At 53.8% G+C, this 20087-nt stretch overlaps 1 protein-coding gene across 4 annotated transcripts; it reads left to right on the forward strand.

Moving 5' to 3' along the window:
- Positions 1–425: 425 nt before the first annotated feature.
- Positions 426–17185, forward strand: ZMYND12 (zinc finger MYND-type containing 12). 4 transcript variants are annotated; one of them, XM_064678723.1, is made up of 8 exons: positions 440–569; positions 2351–2483; positions 8441–8612; positions 10004–10173; positions 12710–12832; positions 13656–13785; positions 15297–15436; positions 16286–16444. In XM_064678723.1, the coding sequence occupies exons 1-8, from the start codon at positions 487–489 to the stop codon at positions 16376–16378; spliced, it is 1044 nt and encodes a 347-aa protein (XP_064534793.1). In that variant the 5' UTR covers positions 440–486; the 3' UTR covers positions 16379–16444. The 4 variants fall into 4 exon arrangements, with proteins under 4 accessions (XP_064534794.1, XP_064534793.1, XP_064534795.1 ...); XM_064678722.1 differs by lacking the exon at positions 16286–16444 and adding an exon at positions 16757–17185 and having other exon boundaries at positions 441–569; XM_064678724.1 differs by lacking the exons at positions 2351–2483; positions 16286–16444 and adding an exon at positions 16757–17185 and having other exon boundaries at positions 426–569.
- The last annotated feature ends 2902 nt before the right edge of the window (positions 17186–20087 follow it).

Here is a 20087-nt window from a genome sequence, read left to right on the forward strand (position 1 = left end):
TTTCTTTGTTGAAATCACTAATCTCAGATGAAAGGTCACAGAACACTAATTGACATAAAAATGTAGGTGATCCCTGCCTTTGTCAGAGGCAGAATTAAGACTTCACTAATAAGAAGTAGAGGAATAGTGTGTCAGAAAGGTACAAAGAAATGAGTATAATTACATTTGAGGAAAATCCGGGTGTAGTATGAAGAATCAAAGGAAAATGTAGACAGTCAAACCAAGTAGAGAGTTGTTAGAATGACTGGAATTTTTGAAGTTCAGGATTTTTGAAGGATACAAAAATAACATTCCCATATCTTACATACGGAATTAACGCCATAGAGGGAGGTTATGCGTACGTAGCATAACACAAAAGCAGCTTTTAGACTTCTAGTGGAGAGAACTGGAAGGGAAAGCCGACCCTAAAGTGAATTTTTGCGGCCCGTGGAAGCGCTGCCATGGCAACGCGGGACGCTCCCGGCCGGGGAAGGCACCGGGCCGGCCATGGCGGGGCGGCCTCGCTGCGAACTGTGCGGGACCCGCCCGGCCCCGCGGCTCTGCCCGCGCTGCCGCCTCGTCCGCTACTGGTGAGGGGACAGGGACGGGGCAGGAGGCAGCGATGGAACGCGGGAGGGAGGCAGGGAGAAGGGCCAGGAGGCAGCTACGGGCCTGGGAGCAGCCCCAGGACGGGGCTCGGGACACACAGAGAAGGCTCAGGGTGAGACACGGGAGGCAGGAACGGGCACAGGACGAGGCTCAGGACACTGGGAGAGAGCCTGGGAGAAGGCTCGGGACACCCAGGAGGCAGGATGAGGAGGCAGGGATTGGCCTCAGGATGGGGCCCAGGGCACCAGGAGAAAGGCCAGGATGGGACCCAGGGGGAAGGACAGGACAGGGCAAGAGGCCAGGACTAGTCCCAGGATGAGGTGCTGGAGGTGGGGACAAAGTCCAGGAGGCAGGAACAGGCCTGGGACAAAGCAAGAGTCAGGGACCAGTCCAAGGACAAGGCTCAGGTCACACAGAAAAGGCCCGGGATAAGGCTCAGGACACGAGGGGAAAGACTCAGGATGAAACACAGGAAACAGGAACAGATCCAGGAGAAGGCCCAGGACCCAGGGAGAAAGCCCAGGAGGCAGGATCGGGCCCAGACAGGGCAGGAGGCAGGGATTGGCCTCGGAGTGGGGCCCAGGACACCAGGAGAAGGGCCAGGATGAGGCCCAGGAGGCAGGACAGGACAGGGAAAGAGGCCAGGACTGGTCCCAGGATGAGGCACAGGACATGGGGAGAAAAGCCAGGATAAGGCTCAGGACACAGGGAGAAGGCCCAGGAAGCAGGAACAGGCCTGGGACATGGCAGGAATCAGGGACCAGCCCCGGGATGGGGCTCAGGGCACACAGAGAAGGCCCAGGATGAGACACAAGAGGCAGAAACACGCCCAGAAGAACGCTCAGGACGTGAGGAGAAAGCCTGGGATAAGGCTCAGGACACTGGGAGAAGGCCCAGGATGAAACACAGGAGGCAGGATCAGGCCTGGGACAGGGCACAGGACAGGGATAGTCCCACATCAAGGCTCAGGACAGGGATAGTCCCACAGCAAGGCTCAGGACAGGGATAATCCCACAGCAAGGCTCAGGACAGAACCAGGATGAGGGGCTGGAGGCAGGAACAGGCCCAGGACAAGGACTGAGAGCCAGGGACAAAGCCTGGGATGTGTCTGGGACACAGGCAAAAGGCAGGAATTGTCCCTGGGATGAGGCTCAGGACACAGGGACAGCCCCAGGACAAGGCCTGGGACACAGGGATAGAGCCAGGATGGCAGGGATGAGATCTGGGACAGAGCTCAGGAGGCAGGGACCAGACTGGTATGGAACCAGGGAGCCTGGAGAGGGTCCTGGATGGAACTGAGCAGGGAGGCAGCAGGAGCTGGAGTGGTCCTGCTCACCTGGAACATTCCTGCTCACTCCCAGCATCGGACAGGGAGCAAATCCAGGAGCTCTGGGGTGTCCCAAACGTCCCCCCCCACGGCCCTTGGAGCAATTCCACAGGAACTGAGCATTCCCTGCTCCCACAGTGACCTGGGTTGGGTTGGTTGAGGGGGTTTTGTGTCCATAGGGACACAAATCCAGGGATTTGACTGTACCAGGAGTTCGGGGAGTGATTTAAATAAGGATTTTAACACCCAGCACCAGGTGGGCTTGGCAGGACAGAGCTGTGCCTCCATCTGGGAATATCATGTGCCCTGTGAGCAGCCCAAGGGCTGGGGTGAGGGGGATTCCTGTGGGGAGAGTCCAGAAGGCCCAGCAGGGGATAATCTTCCCTCCCACCATCTCCAAGATGGATAAAACTCTGGCTGTGCCCCCTTTGGCAGCGATGCCTCTCACCAGGGGGCTGACTGGAACAGCATCCACGAGAAGATCTGCCCCCTGCTCATCCCACCCCAGCCCTGCTTCCACTCAGAAAGAGAGAGAGAACACGGCAAGGAGCAGCTGCTGAGGAGGCAGGTGGGTGCAGCAGAGCAAACACCACTTCAAAGTGCTCCAAGGGAGGTTAATTCCACCTTCTCTCCCTCCACAAACTGGGCTCCACAGGCTCACCTGGGGTTTTCAGCCACACAGGAGCTTCCAAAGCAGCCTGGGCTGTCACTGCCCATTCCTATAAAACTGAGAGGAATCTGCTGCCTAAAGCAGAGCAGGACTTTTGCCTTCACCCCTTTAGAATTCCTCTCTCTGGATGCTCCCAGGAAAGGCAGCAGGCACCTCCTTGGGTGATTTGGTGCCTGATTGCAACTTGGGGGTTGTTTTTCCAAACAAAGCCTCAACAATGAGGGGAGTGGAAGCACCCTCTGTGTGATTCTGGAGCCTCCAGCCTTTTCCACAGCCCTCACTGCAAGTCCTGATCTTCCTGAGGCAGCACAATCCTGGCTCTCCTCCCTGGCCAGGTGGTCCATTTCCCTGGTTAGTCCAGGATCCTGCTTCTTCCAGGCTGAAGGGAGGGAATCCCCTTTCCTAGAGCAGGGGGGGCAAAGAAATCAAGTCCCTTCCCTTTGTTTACCTGCCCAGCTTGGCCCTGGAATGCTCTTTCCCACTAAGTGCAGTCTTTTATCTCCCCTGGAGCCCCGGGGTAGGTGCAGATGTGCAGCTCCTGCCCAGCCCTGGTGGTTTGCAGCTCTTTCTCTCTCTGTTTGTGGGGTGGCAGGAGCTGCTGCCCCACCGTGTTGCTAAATCACCCCACCCAGGTGCATCTGCTCCTGAAAACCCTCCCCCTGGAAATAAATTCTTCCTCTGTAATTGCAGAACTCCTAGTCCTGGAGTAAAGGGGCAGCAGACTGAGCTGGGAACAATCCAGCCATTGAGAAGAACATCAGGGATTTGCCACGAGTTGTTATTATTATTGTGTTATTATTATAGGTGTTTCTGGCCCAGGTGTGGGGCTTTGGTGAGCAGCTCATTGCTGTTGTGTTTCTTGGGAGACTCCAGAAAGAGGAATTCTAAATTCAGTTCCAAAGGCTGGGGAGGGGGAAGAGGATCTGTGAAGGCAAAAGTGCTGCTTGGGGAGAGCTCGTGACAGGCTTTGGGCAGCAGATTCCTCTGGGTTTTACAGGAACTGGGCAGTGACAGCCCAGGCTGGTTTGGAAACTCCTGTCTGGCTGAAAACCCCACGTGAGCCTGTGGAGCAAAGTCCACAGAAGGTGTGTCGGGCCAGCGTGGCCCAGAAAATGCCAAACCTCCTCAGTTCCAGGTTCTGCTGGAGTTGATCCTTTATAAGGTCTGCAGGGAAGGTTAAAATCGGTGTCACAGAGGGTGTGGCAGGATTTTTTCCACCCAGAACTGCTTGAAGCTGTTCCAAGGAACTCCCCCTCTATTGAACCCTGTGGTTACATCAGCTCAAATCAACCCCTACACATCCCAAGAGCCACGTCAGTGCCAGCTGGAGGAAATGCTCCTTGATTAGCTGGAAGCTAATCAGCTGGGTTAATTAGGGGCAGGGAAAGCCAGCAGGAAGGGCTGGAGGAGGAGAGGGAGTTGCTCTAGGTTGGGGTTCACCTGTCTCAGCCTGGGAAGGCAGGGACTGCAGACTGAGTTTCCTTCGAAGAAAAGACTTTAATGGGCCATTAACAACCCTTAACAATGTCTGTTCTTTGACCTTTGTCTCCAGCCTGGTCAAATAAAATAGGTTCTGGGAACAGGATGTGCTGGAACACTTTGCCTTTCTTCTTTGCTGCAACACTTTGCCTTCCTTCTTTCTGAAGAAAGGAGGGAGACACTGGAAATCCCTTCGTGACCTGGTGGCTCTCCCAGAGAGAGGGAGAAGTGAGAAGAGGAAGAGAATGAGAAAGTGCCTTTGTGCCCAGCAGGGTTTGGGGCAGCCAGGCTGGGCCTGGCCTGGCTGAGAGGATCTGGGAAAGGGGGAAGGTTATTTAGTGCCCTGTCTCACTGGCTGCATCACATTCCTCTTCCAGAGCCAACAAAATGCTTTAAAATGTTCTTCCCTGGGAGGGTGAGGAGGCCCTGGCACAGGTTGCCCAGAGAAGCTGTGGCTGTCCCTGGATCCCTGGAAGTGTCCAAGGCCAGGTTGGATGGGGTTTAGAGTTACCTGGGCTAGTGGAAAGTGTTCCTGTCCATGGCAGGGAGTGGAATGAGATGAGTTTAAGGTCTCTCCCAACACAAACCTGTCTGGGATTCCATGAAAAAAGGCCTTTGGAGCTGAGGGGGAAAGCTCTGCAGTCTCATGATAGCCAGAGGAAAAACCCAGTGCCCAGAGCCTGCCCGTGGATTTGGTGGTTTTTGAATATTTCTGCTGCACTTCTCCCCCTCCTGCACGGTGTTTGTTTAGAAAACACAGAGCTCCAGCCCCAGCCAGAACACAGGGAAGCCTGGGCACATCCCAATGCCCAGTGGCTCCAGGAGCAGGGAGCCAGGAGTGAGGAGTTTCATTCCTATTCCTCGTCCGGGTTCCAGAGCTTTGGTGATAGAAATCTGCTGCTGTCAACGTTGCCTTGGGAGTGCCTGCAGCCAGCACCTCCAAACTGACAGAATTCCAAGTTTCTGTTTGGAAAAGAGCCTCACCTGCCTGTGTGATGTTGTGATGTCAGCTCCCCACAGCCCCTGGGCATGGGAAAAGGTCCCAGAGGATCCAGCTCGGCAGAGCTCCAGCCACGGGGGCTGCAGGTTCGGCCTGAGCCGATGGGACCTGCCCTCCTCCCTAAATCCTCCTTTCTCCAGGCACACCAGGAGTTTGGGAGTGGATAATGGATGTGGCACTGAACCCTGAGCACATTCCCAACCCCCTGCTCCCACCTGGAGCAGAGCTGGGGTCCTTGGCCTCCCCAAGCCCCCCCAAAAATTGTGTGGGGGCAGTTCAGAGAAACCTCTAATTGCAGCTCACATGAAAAGAGCCCAAAATGAGAAGGGCTGGGGGAAAGGGGGAAAACCAGGCCAGGGACAAAGGGAATTATCCCCCTAGGGCTGTTCAGGTCAAAGGGAATGATCCAATGATCCCCCCAGGGCTGTTCAGGCCAAAGGGAATGATCCAGTGATCCTCCCAGGGCTGTTCAGGCCAAAGGGAATGATCCAATGATCCCCCCAGGGCTGTTCAGGCCAAAGGGAATGATCCAGTGATCACCCCAGGGCTGTTCAGAGCCAAAGGGAATGATCCAGTGATCCCCCCAGGGCTGTTCAGGTCAAAGGGAATGATCCAGTGATCCTCCCAGGGCTGTTCAGGCCAAAGGGAATGGTCCCCCCCAGGCTTGGAACTGTGGTAGAAAATATTCAGGGCTCCAGGGCTCCTCTTGCCTCCTGCCCTTCCTCCACCTCCTGGAAGCTGTGCCAGAGTCCAACCCCCAGCTCTGCAGATGTTTCAGATAGTTCACTCTTGGGAAGCAGAGATGATCCCATCGACAAGGAGTAAAAAAAGGAATGATCCCAATCTCCAGCCCCTCCCAGATGCCAATCTGGGCTGTGCCCACGTACCAGGGCCCTGCTGGTTGCACCAGCCTGGCACAGATGGAAAAAGCAGCCTGAGCAATACCAGCTTTTCCTGCTGCTGCCCCGAGCATGTCCTGGCTTTCCCCTGGGCACCACGTGCTCCCTGGATACAGTTTGGGTTTCATAGAATCCCAGACTGGTTTGGGTTGGGAGGGACCTTAAAGACCATCATTCCAACCCCCTGCCAGGGACACCTTCCACTAGCCCAGATTGCTCCAACCTGGCCTTGGACACTTCCAGGGATGGGGCAGCCACAGCTTCTCTGGAAATCCTTCCTTTTCCCTCTCCATATTCTGGTAGCTCAGGGATGGCTGTTATGTTTTCCAGCTCTTGGCAGGGGACTCTTGCTCTGGGCTGTGTTCTTTGAAGCTCTCATTTATCCAAACCAGTGCCTCTTTACCTCAGCCAGGATCTCCAGGAAACACTCCTGGGCTGTCCTGGAGCTTCCCTGTCCCTGAGCTGCTCCTTCACCTCTGGCATGACCCTCTCTGCCTCACTCTGAGCACCTGGAGCTCAGCAAAATGCCAAAGCCTGGCCTCCAGGAGCTCTGGGAATGGTTTCTCTGCCCAGCTTAGCCCCAGCTGGAGGCAGAAGGTAATAAAGAGGTGAAGTGGTATTTTCTGTGGTGCCCAGGGAGTCAGGGCCTCACTGACTTACCAGGGCTCTCCAGCAGCTTCCCTGCCATCCCACTGCTTCCCAGGCAGCTTCCCTGCCATCCCACTGCTTCCCAGGCAGCTTCCCTGCCATCCCACTGCTTCCCAGGCAGCTTTCCTGACATCCTACTCCTTCCCAGACAGCTTCCCTCTCATCCCACTGCTTCCCAGCAGCTTTCCTGCAGCTCCACTTCTTCCCAGGGAGCTTCCCTGCCACCCCACTGCTTCCCAGGCAGTTTACCAGACAGCTTCCCTGCCATCCCACTGCTTCCCATCAGCTTTCCTGCCATTCCACTGCTTTCCAGGAAGCTTTCCTGCACCTCTACTGCTTCCCAGGCAGCTTTCCTGCCACTCCACTGGTTCCCAGGCAGCTTTCCTGATATCTCACTGCTTCCCAGCAGCTTCCCTCCCATCCCACTGCTTCCCAGGCAGCTTCCCTGCAACACCACTGGTGGGAAAAGCTGATGGAGAAGTGTTGGGAACTGGCTGGATGGGGCTTGGAGTAACCTGGTCTAGTGGAAGGTGTCCCTGCCCATGGTGGAACAAGATGGGTTTTAAGTCCCTCCCAATCCAAACCTTTCTGGGGTTCTCCAAGGATCCTGGCTCTTTTGCCCTGTGAGGGCACAGCATCCACACTCCTGGCAGGGAGCAGCATTTGGATGGAGATGTTTGTGGAGCTGGGGGTCACTGCAGATGCTGCAAAGGGTGAAAAGACCAAATGGTGTGGCCTGGCAGGAGCAGTAAAAGGCAGGGAGGGGCCAGACATGGATAAATACAGGATAACTTACAGGTTCTGACAACCAACCCAGACGCTGCTGCCCCCAAACCCTGGTGGGGGGTTTTCCAGGGGTAACACATTTGGATTTTGACCCGTTTCCAGCCTCTGCACCCAAAGCACCAGCCCAGAGCTGGCCAGGAGAGGGTGGGATGAAGCTGCACTCTGTGTGAGGAGCTCTCTCCTGGCTCCCCAGCCCTGGCAGCCGGAGCTGTGCCCAGCTGGCACCACCGGAGCTGCTCCACTGCCTCTGAGTCAGCCGCGTTCCCGGCAGAGCCCGGCGGAGCCCCTTTGTCTGATCTCTGCTCTGGTCTTGTGATGATCATTTTCTGTGCTTCACAGCTTTTATTGCTCAGCCTTATGAGCCCTTGTCAGGAGCAGTAAAGGATTCTTCATCCTGGAAGGCACCACATGACCTACAGGGATGGCCAAAGCTGTTCCTGCTCGGAGCAGGAATGAAGCCAAGCTCTAATATGCTCTAATATGCTCTAATATGACAGCTTTAATGTCTGCCTATTAATTACAGCCACAAACTGCATTACAATCACTGCTTTAGAGTCTGAAAACTTGATTTGAAAAGGAGGCTGTGCAATTGTAACCACTTGGGCTGGTGGAAAGTGTCCCTGACCATGGCAGGGGATGGAACGAGATGGGCTTTCAGGTCCCTCCAACCCAAACCAGTCTGGGATTCTGTGATTTTATTCCATGGCAGGGGGTGGAATGAGATGGGCTTTCAGGTCTCTTCAGCCCAAACCAGCCTGGGATTCCATGATTTTATTCCACTGCAGGGGATGAATGAGATGGGCCTCAAGGTCCCTCCAAGCCTAACCAGTCTGGGATTCCATGATTTTATTCCATGGCAGGGAGTGGAACAGGATGGGCCTTAAGTTCCCTCCAAGCCTAACCAGTCTGGGATTCCATGATTTTATTCCATGGCAGGGGGTGGAACAAGACGGATTTTCAGGTTGCTCCGACCCAAACCAGTGAATCTGTGATTTTTCTCTCTCCCCTTCTCTCCCTCTGCCCTGGCCTGTGTTTCCCTGCAGAAGTCCATCGTGGAGGTGGCTGTCAGTGCTGCCCAGAGGTTCCTTTGGGAAGGGAAGGCCCTGGAAGCCCTCCCTGCAGCCCTGCAGGCCCTTCGCTTCAGCGCCCGCGTGTTCGGCTGGAGCTCCGTGCAACTGGTGCCTGTTTATCTCCTCCTGGCCGAGGCCTCCACGGGTGAGCATTGTCTGGATCCAACCCCTGGCAAGGGCAAGGCCTCCTGGGGGTCAGGTTTCTGGTTTCCTTTTCCCATTTATCAGGGAAGGGCCGGCTCTGTGGGCTCTGTGCCCTGCTCTGCCTCAAGGACGTTGCGGGGAGATTTGAGAAGTGCCAAACACACACACACCCTCCTCACACCCCCTTTCTGTGGGGCTGGGGAAGAGAAGCAATGAAAGCAACTGGAGTTTTCACTCCCTCTCCTCTAATTGCCACAAGAGAAGCCGAATGAAAGTCTGCTCTTTGCTTCTGTGACCTCGGATGACTCCCTGAAGCATCACATTCCCGAGGGTGCTTGGCTGTGCTTTTTATCTCAGGGAAGGTTTTTTCTGAGGCCGTTGCACCCCAGGAACGCCCCGGTCCATTCACAAATCCTGCTCTGCCTGAGCAGAGCTTCTCCTCATTGTGTGCTTTGGAAAACACGGCAAATTAGGGCATGGGAGCTGCTCTGCTCCATGGGCAAAGGGCTGAGAGCTCCATGTAAATCACTGCCATTCCAGGAACACACAATGCCCTGCTGGCAGAGCGGGGCTGGCTCAGGGCTCCTTCTAAATGCTGTGGTGAGAGCAGGGGAAAAACATTCCTATGAGTAATTGCAGTGTGACAGCGTGCGAGTCATGGAGTGAACCTGTTTGGGAAACGTGTCCCAGAGATCCTCAGGGCAATAAACCCTCTGGAGAGCCTGGGAGAGCTGGGAGGGTTCAGCCGGGGGAAGGGAAACTCCAGGGAGACCTGAGAGCCCCTTCCAGTGGCTCCAAGAGAGCTGGAGAGGGATTTGGGACAAGGGATGGAGGGACAGGACAAGGGGGAATGGTTTTAAGCTGAAAGAGAGTTGATCTAGACTGGGATATTGGGAAGGAATTCTTGGCTGGGAGGGTGGGGAGGCCCTGGCACAGGGTGCCCAGAGAAGCTGTGGCTGCCCCAGCCCTGGAAGTGTCCAAGACCAAGTTGGATGGGGCTTGGAGCAACCTGGGCTGGTGGAAGGTGTCCCTGCCCAAGGCAGGGGTGGGACTGAGTGGGATTTAAGGTCCTTCCCAACCTAAACCATCCTGGAATTCTGGAATTTTATTCCATGGCAGGGAGTGGAATGAGATGAGTTTTAAGGTCCCTCCAGCCCAAACCATCCTGGGATTCTGTGGTTTCTGGCTCCTCTTGTAGCTCTCGACCCTCAGCCTGGGTGTAAATGAGCCTTTGGACACATGGGCAGCTCAGGAGCACACGGGAGAGAAGTGGGGAATCCCCAGACTCCATCTCCACGTGGAACCACCCAGCAGGCAGGATCCTCTGACTTTCCAGATTAAAAAAATGCTCTTTATCCTTATCTCCCTGCTTTTTTCCACATGTCATTCCAGGCACTGGGAATCTCCGACAGGCGTCCAAGTACCTCTCTGAGGCCGAGTGGATCGTCCTGCAGAGCCCAGACTGCCCTGCTGCTCTCCAGTCCAGGCTACACCGCGGGCTGGGGCTGTTCTGTATCGCTCAAGGAAACCTTGACCAGGCTTTGTATCACCTGGCCACTGATGTGAGTCCCCCAAAATACAGGAACACCTTGGAGTTGATTCCTTCCCTCCTCCTGGGTTGATATGGAAACCCCAGCAGGCAAATATGGGATCCCCAGAGGGTTCACATCCCAAAAACCTGAACTGGATGGATCCAAGACTCCGGTGTGTCCATGTGGGAGCCAAAGCTGGGTTTTACCAGTTATCCCTCTTCCTGTGAAGTGATAGAGAATCAGGGAATCACTGAGGTTGGAAAACCCCTCTGAGATCAGTGAGTCCCACCATTCCCCAGCACTGCCAGGCCCACCACTAACCCACGGCCCCAAGTGCCCCATCCACAGGTTTTCTGAACACTTCCAGGGGTGGGGACTCCACCACTGCCCTGGGCAGCCTGTGCCAGTGTCTGACCACCCTTTCTGTGAAGGAATTTTCCTTAATATCCAATCTGACCCTCCCCTGGCACAACTTGAGGCCGTTTCATCCTGTCCCTTGTTCCCTGGGAGCAGAGCCCGACCCCCCCCAGCTCCCCCCTCCTGTCAGGGAGTTACAGAGAGTGAGAAGGTCCCCCCTGAGCCTCCTTTTCTCCAGGCTGAGCCCCCCCAGCTCCCTCAGCCACTCCTTGTCTCATTCCTTGTCACATTCCTCGTGTCCTTGTCACATTCCTTCTCTCCCTTTAAATTTTTCCATCAGCTTTGCTGAGATGCCCAGACATTCCTGCCCCAAACTCATATTGTCACCTCTTATCCCACAGATAATTTATATTTTGGCTCAATACTTTCCCAGATCTCCAGCCAACATTTAATTAATGCCTCATTTAACTCTTTCAGCATCTGGTTCAATCACCCAATTCCAGGGTTGAATTTCCCCAATTCAACCTTTTGAGCCACAAGAACAGTTTGTTACATTGGAAGTGGGGGTTGCCAGCTGTGTTCCTGGGGATGCTTTGCCTGCCATTTGATCCTCCAAAGCCAGATGAACTTCTCCACATCCTATTTCTGTCCCGTGGTGACTAAATTTATCCTGTGCCGAGTGATGGCTCCCCACTCCTGGGGAATTTGATAGTGGCTTTGTGTGGGTGGCAGGGATGAGGGCCAAGAATCAGACCCTTTCCATTCTAACAGACACAACCCACTCTTTTCTTATGCTATAAACCCTTTGGGAATTCAAGATTCCCACAAAGGGAAGCTCGGGACATTCCCCAAATCCCTTTTTGGTTTGAAGATTCCTAAATGTGCTGCCTGAAAAGGCACCAGGTAATGAAGTTTTTTTGCTCTTAGCAAGTGGCTGTCCCAGGTTGGAGCAGCCCAGGAGCTGCTGGGACCTTTGGCTGCGTGTCCAGGGTCTGCTGAGAGTCACACGCCGGCTCAGAATAGCTGGAATGCACCAGTGCCTTCCCAATCCCAGTCCAGGGGCTCCAGCAGGGCTGGCAAGGCAGCAGGGGGGCACCTGGGAGAGGTGGGACGGGCACAGGGGGGAGGAGAGGGGGGAAACCTGCCCTGGATCGAGGGGAACACGTTCCAAAGGTTCCTCTGGCCCAGGAAAAGGCGGGGTTGGGATGTTGCATTCCCTTGGATTGACCTCAAAATGCAGCTTATTCTTATGGATAACCCTAAAATGCAGCTTTTTAGGACCAGATTCCTTAGGAGGAACCCCAAAATGCAGCTTTTAGGACCTCATTTGTATGGATAAACCCCAAAATGCAGCTTTTTAGGACCTGATTTCTGTTGATAACCCCAAAATGCAGCTTTTAGGACCTGATTCCTTAGGAGAAACCCCAAAATGCAGCTTTTTAGGACCTCATTCCTCTGGATAAACACCAAATGCAGCTTTTTAGGACCTGATTCCTGTGGATAAACCCCAAATACAGCTTTTATACCTCATTCATTTGTACAACCCCCAAATACAATTTTTGGTACCTCATTCCTTTAGAGAACCCTCAAATACAGCTTTTTATACCTCATTCCTATGGTTCAGCCCCAAAATATGGCTTTTTAGTACTTCATCCATTTGTACAACCCCCAAGTACAGTTTTTGATACCTCAATCCTTTACAGAACCCCAAATACAGTTTTTATTCCTCACTGTTTTACAGAACCCCCAAACACCTTTTTAGTACCTCATTCCTATGGATAAACCCAAAATGCAGCTTTTTGATATCTCATTCCTATGGATAGCCCCAAAATACAGAAGTTTATACCTCATTCCTATGGATCAACCCCAAAAGACACCTTTTTAGTACCTCACTCCTACGATAAACCCCAAAATCCAGTTTTTTAATACCTCATTCCTCTACATAACCCAAAATACGACTTTTTATATGTCTCCTATGGATAACCCCCCCAAAATCCAACTTTTTAGTACCCCCTTCCTCTCCACAAACCCCAAAATCCAGTTTTTAGCCCCACACTTTCCAATCCCAACCAGGTACAACCAACCCTTCCAACATAACAAAACCTGAACACCTGCAACATCATTAATCCATAAGGAAAAACTTTTCAGCTCTGACATGAACATTAAACTTCTGGGGTTTATTTTTTTTTGTGTTTAATATTGATTTCAGGTTTATCTTGCTACTTCTGCCTTTGGAGTGGACTCCATTGAGGTCTCTGGGGGGTATTTCCACATGGCCAACATCTTCTTCCGCCAGAATAAAGTGGATGTGGCAAACTCACTCTACACTGAGGTTGGTAGAACCAAAATCCATCATTCCTCAGGTTTTTTGGGGGCTCTTTCCAATGTTTTCCCAACTTTTAATCAATATGCTGGTGACCATAACAACTTTTTAAGCTCAGCCTCAGAAACCCTTTTCATACTTAAATAATTCTACGAGTTAAAAGCAGGAGACTTTAATCCTGTGCTCGGGGTTGTTAATTAAAATGTCTTCAGTTTGGGCAGCCAAATACCTGTCAAAAAGCAGCTTTGCCTTCAAATTCCCTGTGCCAGAGGTTAAAGGAGAGAGGGTCTCCAAGGAGGTTCCAAAGCCAGTGAAGGGCAGGACACAAAAAACCACCTAAAATTAATGCTGGGAATCAATGAAAAGTCACACTGATAAAAGATTCTCAGAATGGACTGATCAAGAGAGGAAAGTAATAATTATCTAACTGATTTAATAACTGAATTATCTAATTGATAATTATCTAACTGAATTATCTAATTACCTAATTGATTTAATAACTGGGGGGAGGGGAGAGGGGAAATGAGCTTTCGTTTGTTTAGAGCGATTTTTGTGGAAGCCAGGCTTTGGGAGCTGCACAATCCACCCCCAGACTTTACTTCTGGTGAATATTTTGGTTGGATTGGTTCAAGTCTGGTTAAAATCAGTGCTCAGGTGGAGAGCTGAGGTCCCAGCTGGGGCTGTGTGGGAGGAGCTGGAGCGATCCCGGCGTGGAACATCCGTGGCTCAGTGACCCGCCGGCACGCGGAGAGGCCGTGCCCGAGACATTGTTTGGAGAACAAGGAATACCAGGTACCCACACAAGTGAAATAATTCCTGTGCTTCCTGCCAGGTGACCAGGCTGTGGCATTCCTGGCTGCTGAGCTCACTGCAGGAGCACCAGGGACGGCTCCGGCGGCTCCGCGCCCGCGCCGAGGCGGCTCCGTGGGCTGACGACGAGGAGGTGGCCGAGGACGGCATGAGTAAGAGCTGCTGTTGCCCCAGAACCACTTGGAAAGTGGGGTTTGGAAGAGCCTGTGCACCCTGCAGATCGTGTTCACAGTGTTAGGGTTGGTGTGGCATTCCCAGAGCCCAATTTCAGCGGGAGCTCCGGGTGTTTCGGGTGTTCAGTGGGTTGTGCCACGAGGCACCTTCAGGAATGAGGGTTTTCCACAGAGGCACAGCAGCTTTGCCCTCTCTGTCCACACACTCCCTTTCACAGCACCCTTGGCAGTGACTGCAGCAAGATTTTGCCTTTCAGGATTTGATTCCACTTCATAGAATCATGGAATCATGGAATCATTAGAAAAGACCTTTAAGATCACCGAGCCCAACCATTTTCCCCAGCACTGCCACATTCACCCCTAACCCATGTCCTCAAGTGCCACATCCACACATTTCCTGAACACTTCCAGAGGTGATGGCTCCACCAGCTCCCTGGACAGCCTGTTCCAAATCTTTACATGTCTTTCCATGACAAGTTTTTTCCTAATATCCGATCTAAACCTCCCCTGGTGCAACTCGAGACTTGAACATTCTCATTTCTCTGCAGTTCCTTCATCTCCCTTTAATAATGAAGGTGACACTTCCCCTCCTTTAGGTGGGGTTACAGCTCTCTCCTGGAGCAGCAGAGAGCTGCTCCATGGAAGAGCCTGTCCTGATAATTGGATGTGTTATCAGGAGAATATTCACGGGAAAGAGGCTGGGGGGTCTCTCAGTGGGACTTAAATGTGCCTGAAGCATTAATGAGCCTGGTACTACTCCAAGCTCCACTGAAGCCAGAGCAGACAGTGGGTTTTGTCTCCTTTCTACCATCTGTGCTAGCTAGGATATTGGCAGGGGAGGGAATTTCTATCCCTGGAAGTGTCCAAGGCCAGATTGGAGAGGACTTGGAGCGACCTGGTCTGGTGGAACGGAAGGAGCTTTAAGGTTCCTCCCAACCCAAACCAGTCTGGGATCCTGTGCTTCTAGGAGGAACATTTCTGTGCATCCCATTTCCTGGCATTGTCTCCATCAGGAGTTCCCAAAGAAGGAACCACACCAAGGCAGGGCTACAGGAGACTGTCTTTGTTGTGACAGGAGTAGGAAAATTGTTCTTCTCCTGCAGTTTTTGTGACTCCACATCCTCACTAAGGCTGATCAACACAATCACTGACAGATGAAAAGAGTTCTCTTCATGGGCATGGAATGTGCATGGAGCTGGGATCATGGCATCACAGAGTCCCAGGCAGCTTTGGGTTGGAAGGGACCTTAAAGCTCATCCCATCCCACCCCCTGCCATGGGCAGGGACACCTTCCACCAGCCCAGGTTGCTCCAAGCCCAACCTGCCCTTGGACACTTCCAGGGGCAGCCACCGCTGTGCCAGGCCCTCAGCACCTCAATTGATGTTTGTAGCAGAAACACTTTGATGTCTGGAAGAGCTCACTGGGCAGTTTGGAATGTGTTCCCTCACCCAAACCCACCCATCCAACGGGATGTTTCCATCCCTCGCAGCCGAGGCCCAGGGGGAAGAAGCGAGGCGGGTGCTGCAGGCCCTGCTGGGGGTCAGGAAGAAGCAGCAGCTCCCCGAGGAAACAGCCCGAGTCCTGCACGCCCTGGCCATGCTCCACTACCTGGGCCTGGATTTGGAAAAGGTGAGTTGTGGCTGGAAGGGTTGGCCAAGTGTTTTTGGGGGTCACTCCCTCTCCTGGAACACTCGTTCCCATGGGACATCTCCCGAGCCCATGAGGGGGGGACAGAGCATGGAGCTGCCTCAGAGACCTGCATGTGGTGGCTTCAAAGCAGTGGCTTAGGTGGGATACTGGGGGGGAAATTCCTCCCTGAGGCCCTGGCACAGGTTGCCCAGAGCAGCTGTGGCTGCCCCTGGATCCCTGGGAACGTCCCAGGCCAGGTTGGACGGGGCCTGGAGCAACCTGTGCTGGTGGAAGGTGTCCCTGCCCATGGCAGGGGTGGAACTGGATCATCTTTAAGGTCTCTCCCAAGCCAACCACTCAGGGATTCTGTGACCTGCATCCTGTCAAGGCTGACAATCCCTCTGGAGCTGTTTTGCTCTCTGCCATGCACGGCAGGTCCTGCAGTTCTCCACATGTTCCGTGTCCATCCTTTCCCTGGGCCATCCTGGCAGTGTCACTGCCTGTCACAGCTGCCTTTAGGCATCAGGTGAGGTGTCACACAGCGAGCAGGACATGGGCCTCCCACTCCACACTCCTCTGAGTTCAAGGTTGGCTCTACTGCAGCCTGTAAATCAGTTTAGAATTCGCACCCCAGTATTTTTCTGGCTGAAAGTTCCAAAGGTTCCAGACTGTGCCTTACCAAGAACTGATTTTGAGGAAGTGCTGAGCAGAAACCATCTGGAAATCAGGCCCCTCTATTCAGACTCAGCTCAAAAACCCTGAGTTTCTCCTGCCTGTGTTTTGGGAAATGAAAATACAGATGGTGCAAAACACTGTGTTGAAATATTAATGTTCTCTTCATTGTCTCAGAGAAAGCCACAGCCATGGGAGTGTTTGGAAGACACCAGGAAACAAATTCAAATTAGAAAGAAGACAAAGCTTTATAATTGTGGGAATGTCTAATCCCTAGAAGAGCTACCAAGGGAAATGATTTAGTTCCTTGCTGAGGAAAATGAGGGATTTAGTTCAGACTGAATCAATACAGCTGATTTTTTTTTCCCTGAAAGAGCTTTGGGAATGTTCAGATGAGCTGCATTAGGTGGGAGGTGATGTCTGGGATGGGGGGCTGGGGTCAATAATCTCTTCTGTCTGCACCACTGGATCCTAAATATGAGATCTGGCAGCTTTAGGCTCTCCTGTAAAGCAGCTTGTACAGGTCACCTCGAAAAGGGAGCCTGGATCTGCTCCAGGCTGCTCCTCCACTGACCCTGGGCAGGTATTTCCCCGTGAGAAAAGGCAGATTCCTGACAATCCCTGTGTGTTCCTTCTGTCCCATTCCAGGCCCGGGAGGTGGGGATGAAAGCCTTCGACCTGGCCAAAGAGCTGCCCCAGCAAGAGTCTCTAGAAACCATTGGTCACCTGTTGGAGCTGATTAATGCCAACTTTTCCCACACAAAATAAGAACTGGCTCTGCCAGATCCAGGTGTTTGGCCAGGTTATCTCTTCCCAGGTTCCCGGACACCACGAGCGTCAAGAGCCCTCCCTCCTTCCCGCTGCTGCCTCTTCCCAGCTGTTGTTCCTTGGCTGTCCCAAACTCTTTGGAAAGTAAACATTGGGTCTGAGTTAACCTTCCTGTGCTGCTCCACCTCTGGGAGCTGTCAGGGTGACAAACAAAGGCCCCCCCAGCACGCCATGAATAAATCATTGTGGGCTGTGAATGAGCAAACAGCCTCTCACAGCCTCACCTGGGCTGGCCAGGAGCCAAGAGCAGCTCAGGTGTGTTTGTTACTGCTTTCCTGGCTTTGCCTTCCAGTTTGGTGAGGGAGATGCCATGGAGGGATAGGGGAGGGACACAGGGTGGGCACCTGCTCCCAGGGAACCTGGTTGACAGGGTGTTGCAGGTCTCTGCAGAGCCCCTTCCATCTCCAAACCAGTTGTACTTGAATCCCAGGCTGGTTTGGGGTGGAAGGGACCTTAAAGCTCATCCAGTTCCACCCTGGACACCTTCCACTGGACCAGGCTGCTCAGAGTTTCCTCTTTCTGCAGAGCTTTGAGGACTCTCATAACTCTGGGCACTGAGGGACGGGTTTGTTCCCCTTCTAGTTTGTTCTTCTTGTGGAAGAACTTCCATCCAGGAGGGACCACCAGGGGCCTGGGGGACTCTGAGCAGCCCTGAGGGACTCTGAGCAGCCCTGAGGGAAAGGATGAAAAGGCTCCAAGTGGGGATTCCACCCCAAAGGACATGTGGAGAGCTGGGACCCCCTTGACTCTGCCACCAACCTCAGGGGGAGGAAGCCCCTGATGTCACTGTTCAAAAACCCCCAGAGAGGCCCCTCAGGGTGACCCTGCTGTGGAAGGGCCGGTGGAGCCCCGGGAAGGCTCCAGAGCTGCCAGAGCATGTGATCCCTGGGGCTGGGAAAGGGGTGAAGGGAACCTGGCTGAGCCCTAAGCCCCGATTAAGGCTCATTTTCCTGGGCAGGATTTACGAGGGTGTTTAATTGCTGGGCTGGAGTCAAGTGTGCTTTGTAAACGCTCTGTCAAGCTGGGGCCTGAGCAATTAGAGGGCTTGGAGCTGCTGGGGAGGGAGAGCTGCGGGTTCAGCTCTGTCCCAGTCCGTGGGGTGGGAGAACACTGGTCAGGGGGACTGGGGAAGGGGTGGGAGACACCCCAGAGCTCCTGTGGGAGATGCTGGTGGGTGTTCCCACCTCGTCGGGTCTGTCCATGGCTGGAACGAGCACGTCTGTAGGGTGGGAGATGCTGGAAGGGGCTGGAATGGCCACCTCTGTGGGGTGGGGGATGTTGGAAAAGGCTGGAATGGCCACCTCTGTGGGGTGGGGGTGTCAAGGGGGCTGGGACAACCATTTCTGTGGGGTAGGAGATGCTGGAAAGGGCTGGAACGACCACCTGTGTGGGGTAGGGGGCACCAGGGGGGTTGGAACAGGCACCTCTGTGGGGTGGGGGATGTTGGAAGGGACTGGAACAGCCACTTCTGTGAGGTGGGAGATGCTGGAAAGGGCTGGAATGGCCACCTCCATGACGTGGGGGATGTTGGAGGGGCTGGAATGGCCACTTCCATGGGGTGGAGAACACCAGGGGAGCTGGAAAAACCACCTCCATGGGATGGAAGATGCTGGAAGGGGCAGGAACAGCCACTGCTGTGGGATGGGAGATGCTGGAAAGGGCTGGAATGACCACCCCTGTGGGGTGGGGGATGCTGGAGGGGCTGGAACAGCCACCTCCATGGGCTGGAGGACACCAGGAGGGTTAGAAAAACCACCTCCATGGGATGAGGGACACGGGGGGGGGGGGCTGGAACAACCACCACAACCACCTCTGTGGGGTGGGGGATGCTGGATTGACTGGAACAGTCGCCTCCATGGGGTGGAGGACAGCAAAGAGGCTGGAACGACCACCTCTGTGGGGTGGGAGATGCTGGAAGGGACTGGAACAACCCTCCCTGTGGGGTGGGGGAGCCGGGGGGGCTGTGCCTGCTGGCACAATGCCCCAGGGCACCGAGGATTTGGGTCACCGGGGATTTGGAGCTCGGTTGTGGCCGTAATCCCCCGGGTGCTCCCTGGCCAGGATGAGCTCCGGGGGTTCGACAACACAAAACCGGGAGGAAAACAAAGGTTGTGCGGGGCTGAGCAGCTCCTGGAGCCGGGAATGGAACAGCACAGGCGAGGAGAGGAGCCCCGGGCACATCAAAAACATTCTGGGCAGCTTTAAAAGACATTACGAGAGCGATTTCCTCCCCCAGCCGAGCCCAGCGCTGCCCTCCAGGGCAAAGAGCTGCTCCAAGAAAGAAAGAAAAGCCTGAAGTGACCAAGATCAGAGGGTTTTTTGCCTGAAAGTGTTCGGGCTTGCAGCTCTTGGCACCTTCTCAGCTCCAGGGGGCAAAACCAAATCCCTGGAGCAGCAGAAACATCTCCCCTCCCTCCCTCCTTCCTTCCTTCCCTCCCTGGTGCTCGTGGAACGACCAAGGGCTCAGTCCTGGCTCGGAGCAGCTTTGGGGGCTCCAGAGCAGGAAAGCTCCGTCCAGCTCCTGCCCTGATCCCAGCCCAGGCTGCCCCAGGCAACCAAAACCTGGTCCTACACCCAGAGCAGATATTTTGCAACCAGGTGAGTCGTTCCCGGGGTGGAAAAGATTTGCAGGGACACGCACTGCCCAAACCTCCCCCCCCAGCCATCCCCGGGCAGGGCAGGGGAAAGCCCAACTCTGCTGAAATAAAGGCACAGGACACGAAAAGAAAGGGCAAGGACACGAAATAAAAGCACAGGACACGAAATAAAGGCACAACACACAAAATAATGGCACAGGAACATGAAATAAAGGCACGGGACACAAAATAAAGGTAAAGGACGTGAAATAGGGACACAGAACACAATATAAAGGCACAGGACATGAGATAAAGGCACAGGACATGAAATCAGGGCACAGGATATGAAATAAAAGCACAGGACACAAAATCAAGGCACAGGACATGAAATAAAGGCACAGGACATGAAATAAAGCCATAGGACACAAAATAAAGGCACAGAACATGATATAGAAGGCACAGGACGTGAAAAAGAAGGCACAGCACATGAAATAAGGGCCCAGGACACGAAATAAAGGCCCAGGACATGAAATAAAGGCCCAGGACACGAAATAAAGGCCCAGGACACAGCTGGC

The sequence above is a fragment of the Pseudopipra pipra genome, chromosome 22 (genome assembly GCF_036250125.1).
Source record: "Pseudopipra pipra isolate bDixPip1 chromosome 22, bDixPip1.hap1, whole genome shotgun sequence".
Taxonomy (NCBI): domain Eukaryota; kingdom Metazoa; phylum Chordata; class Aves; order Passeriformes; family Pipridae; genus Pseudopipra; species Pseudopipra pipra.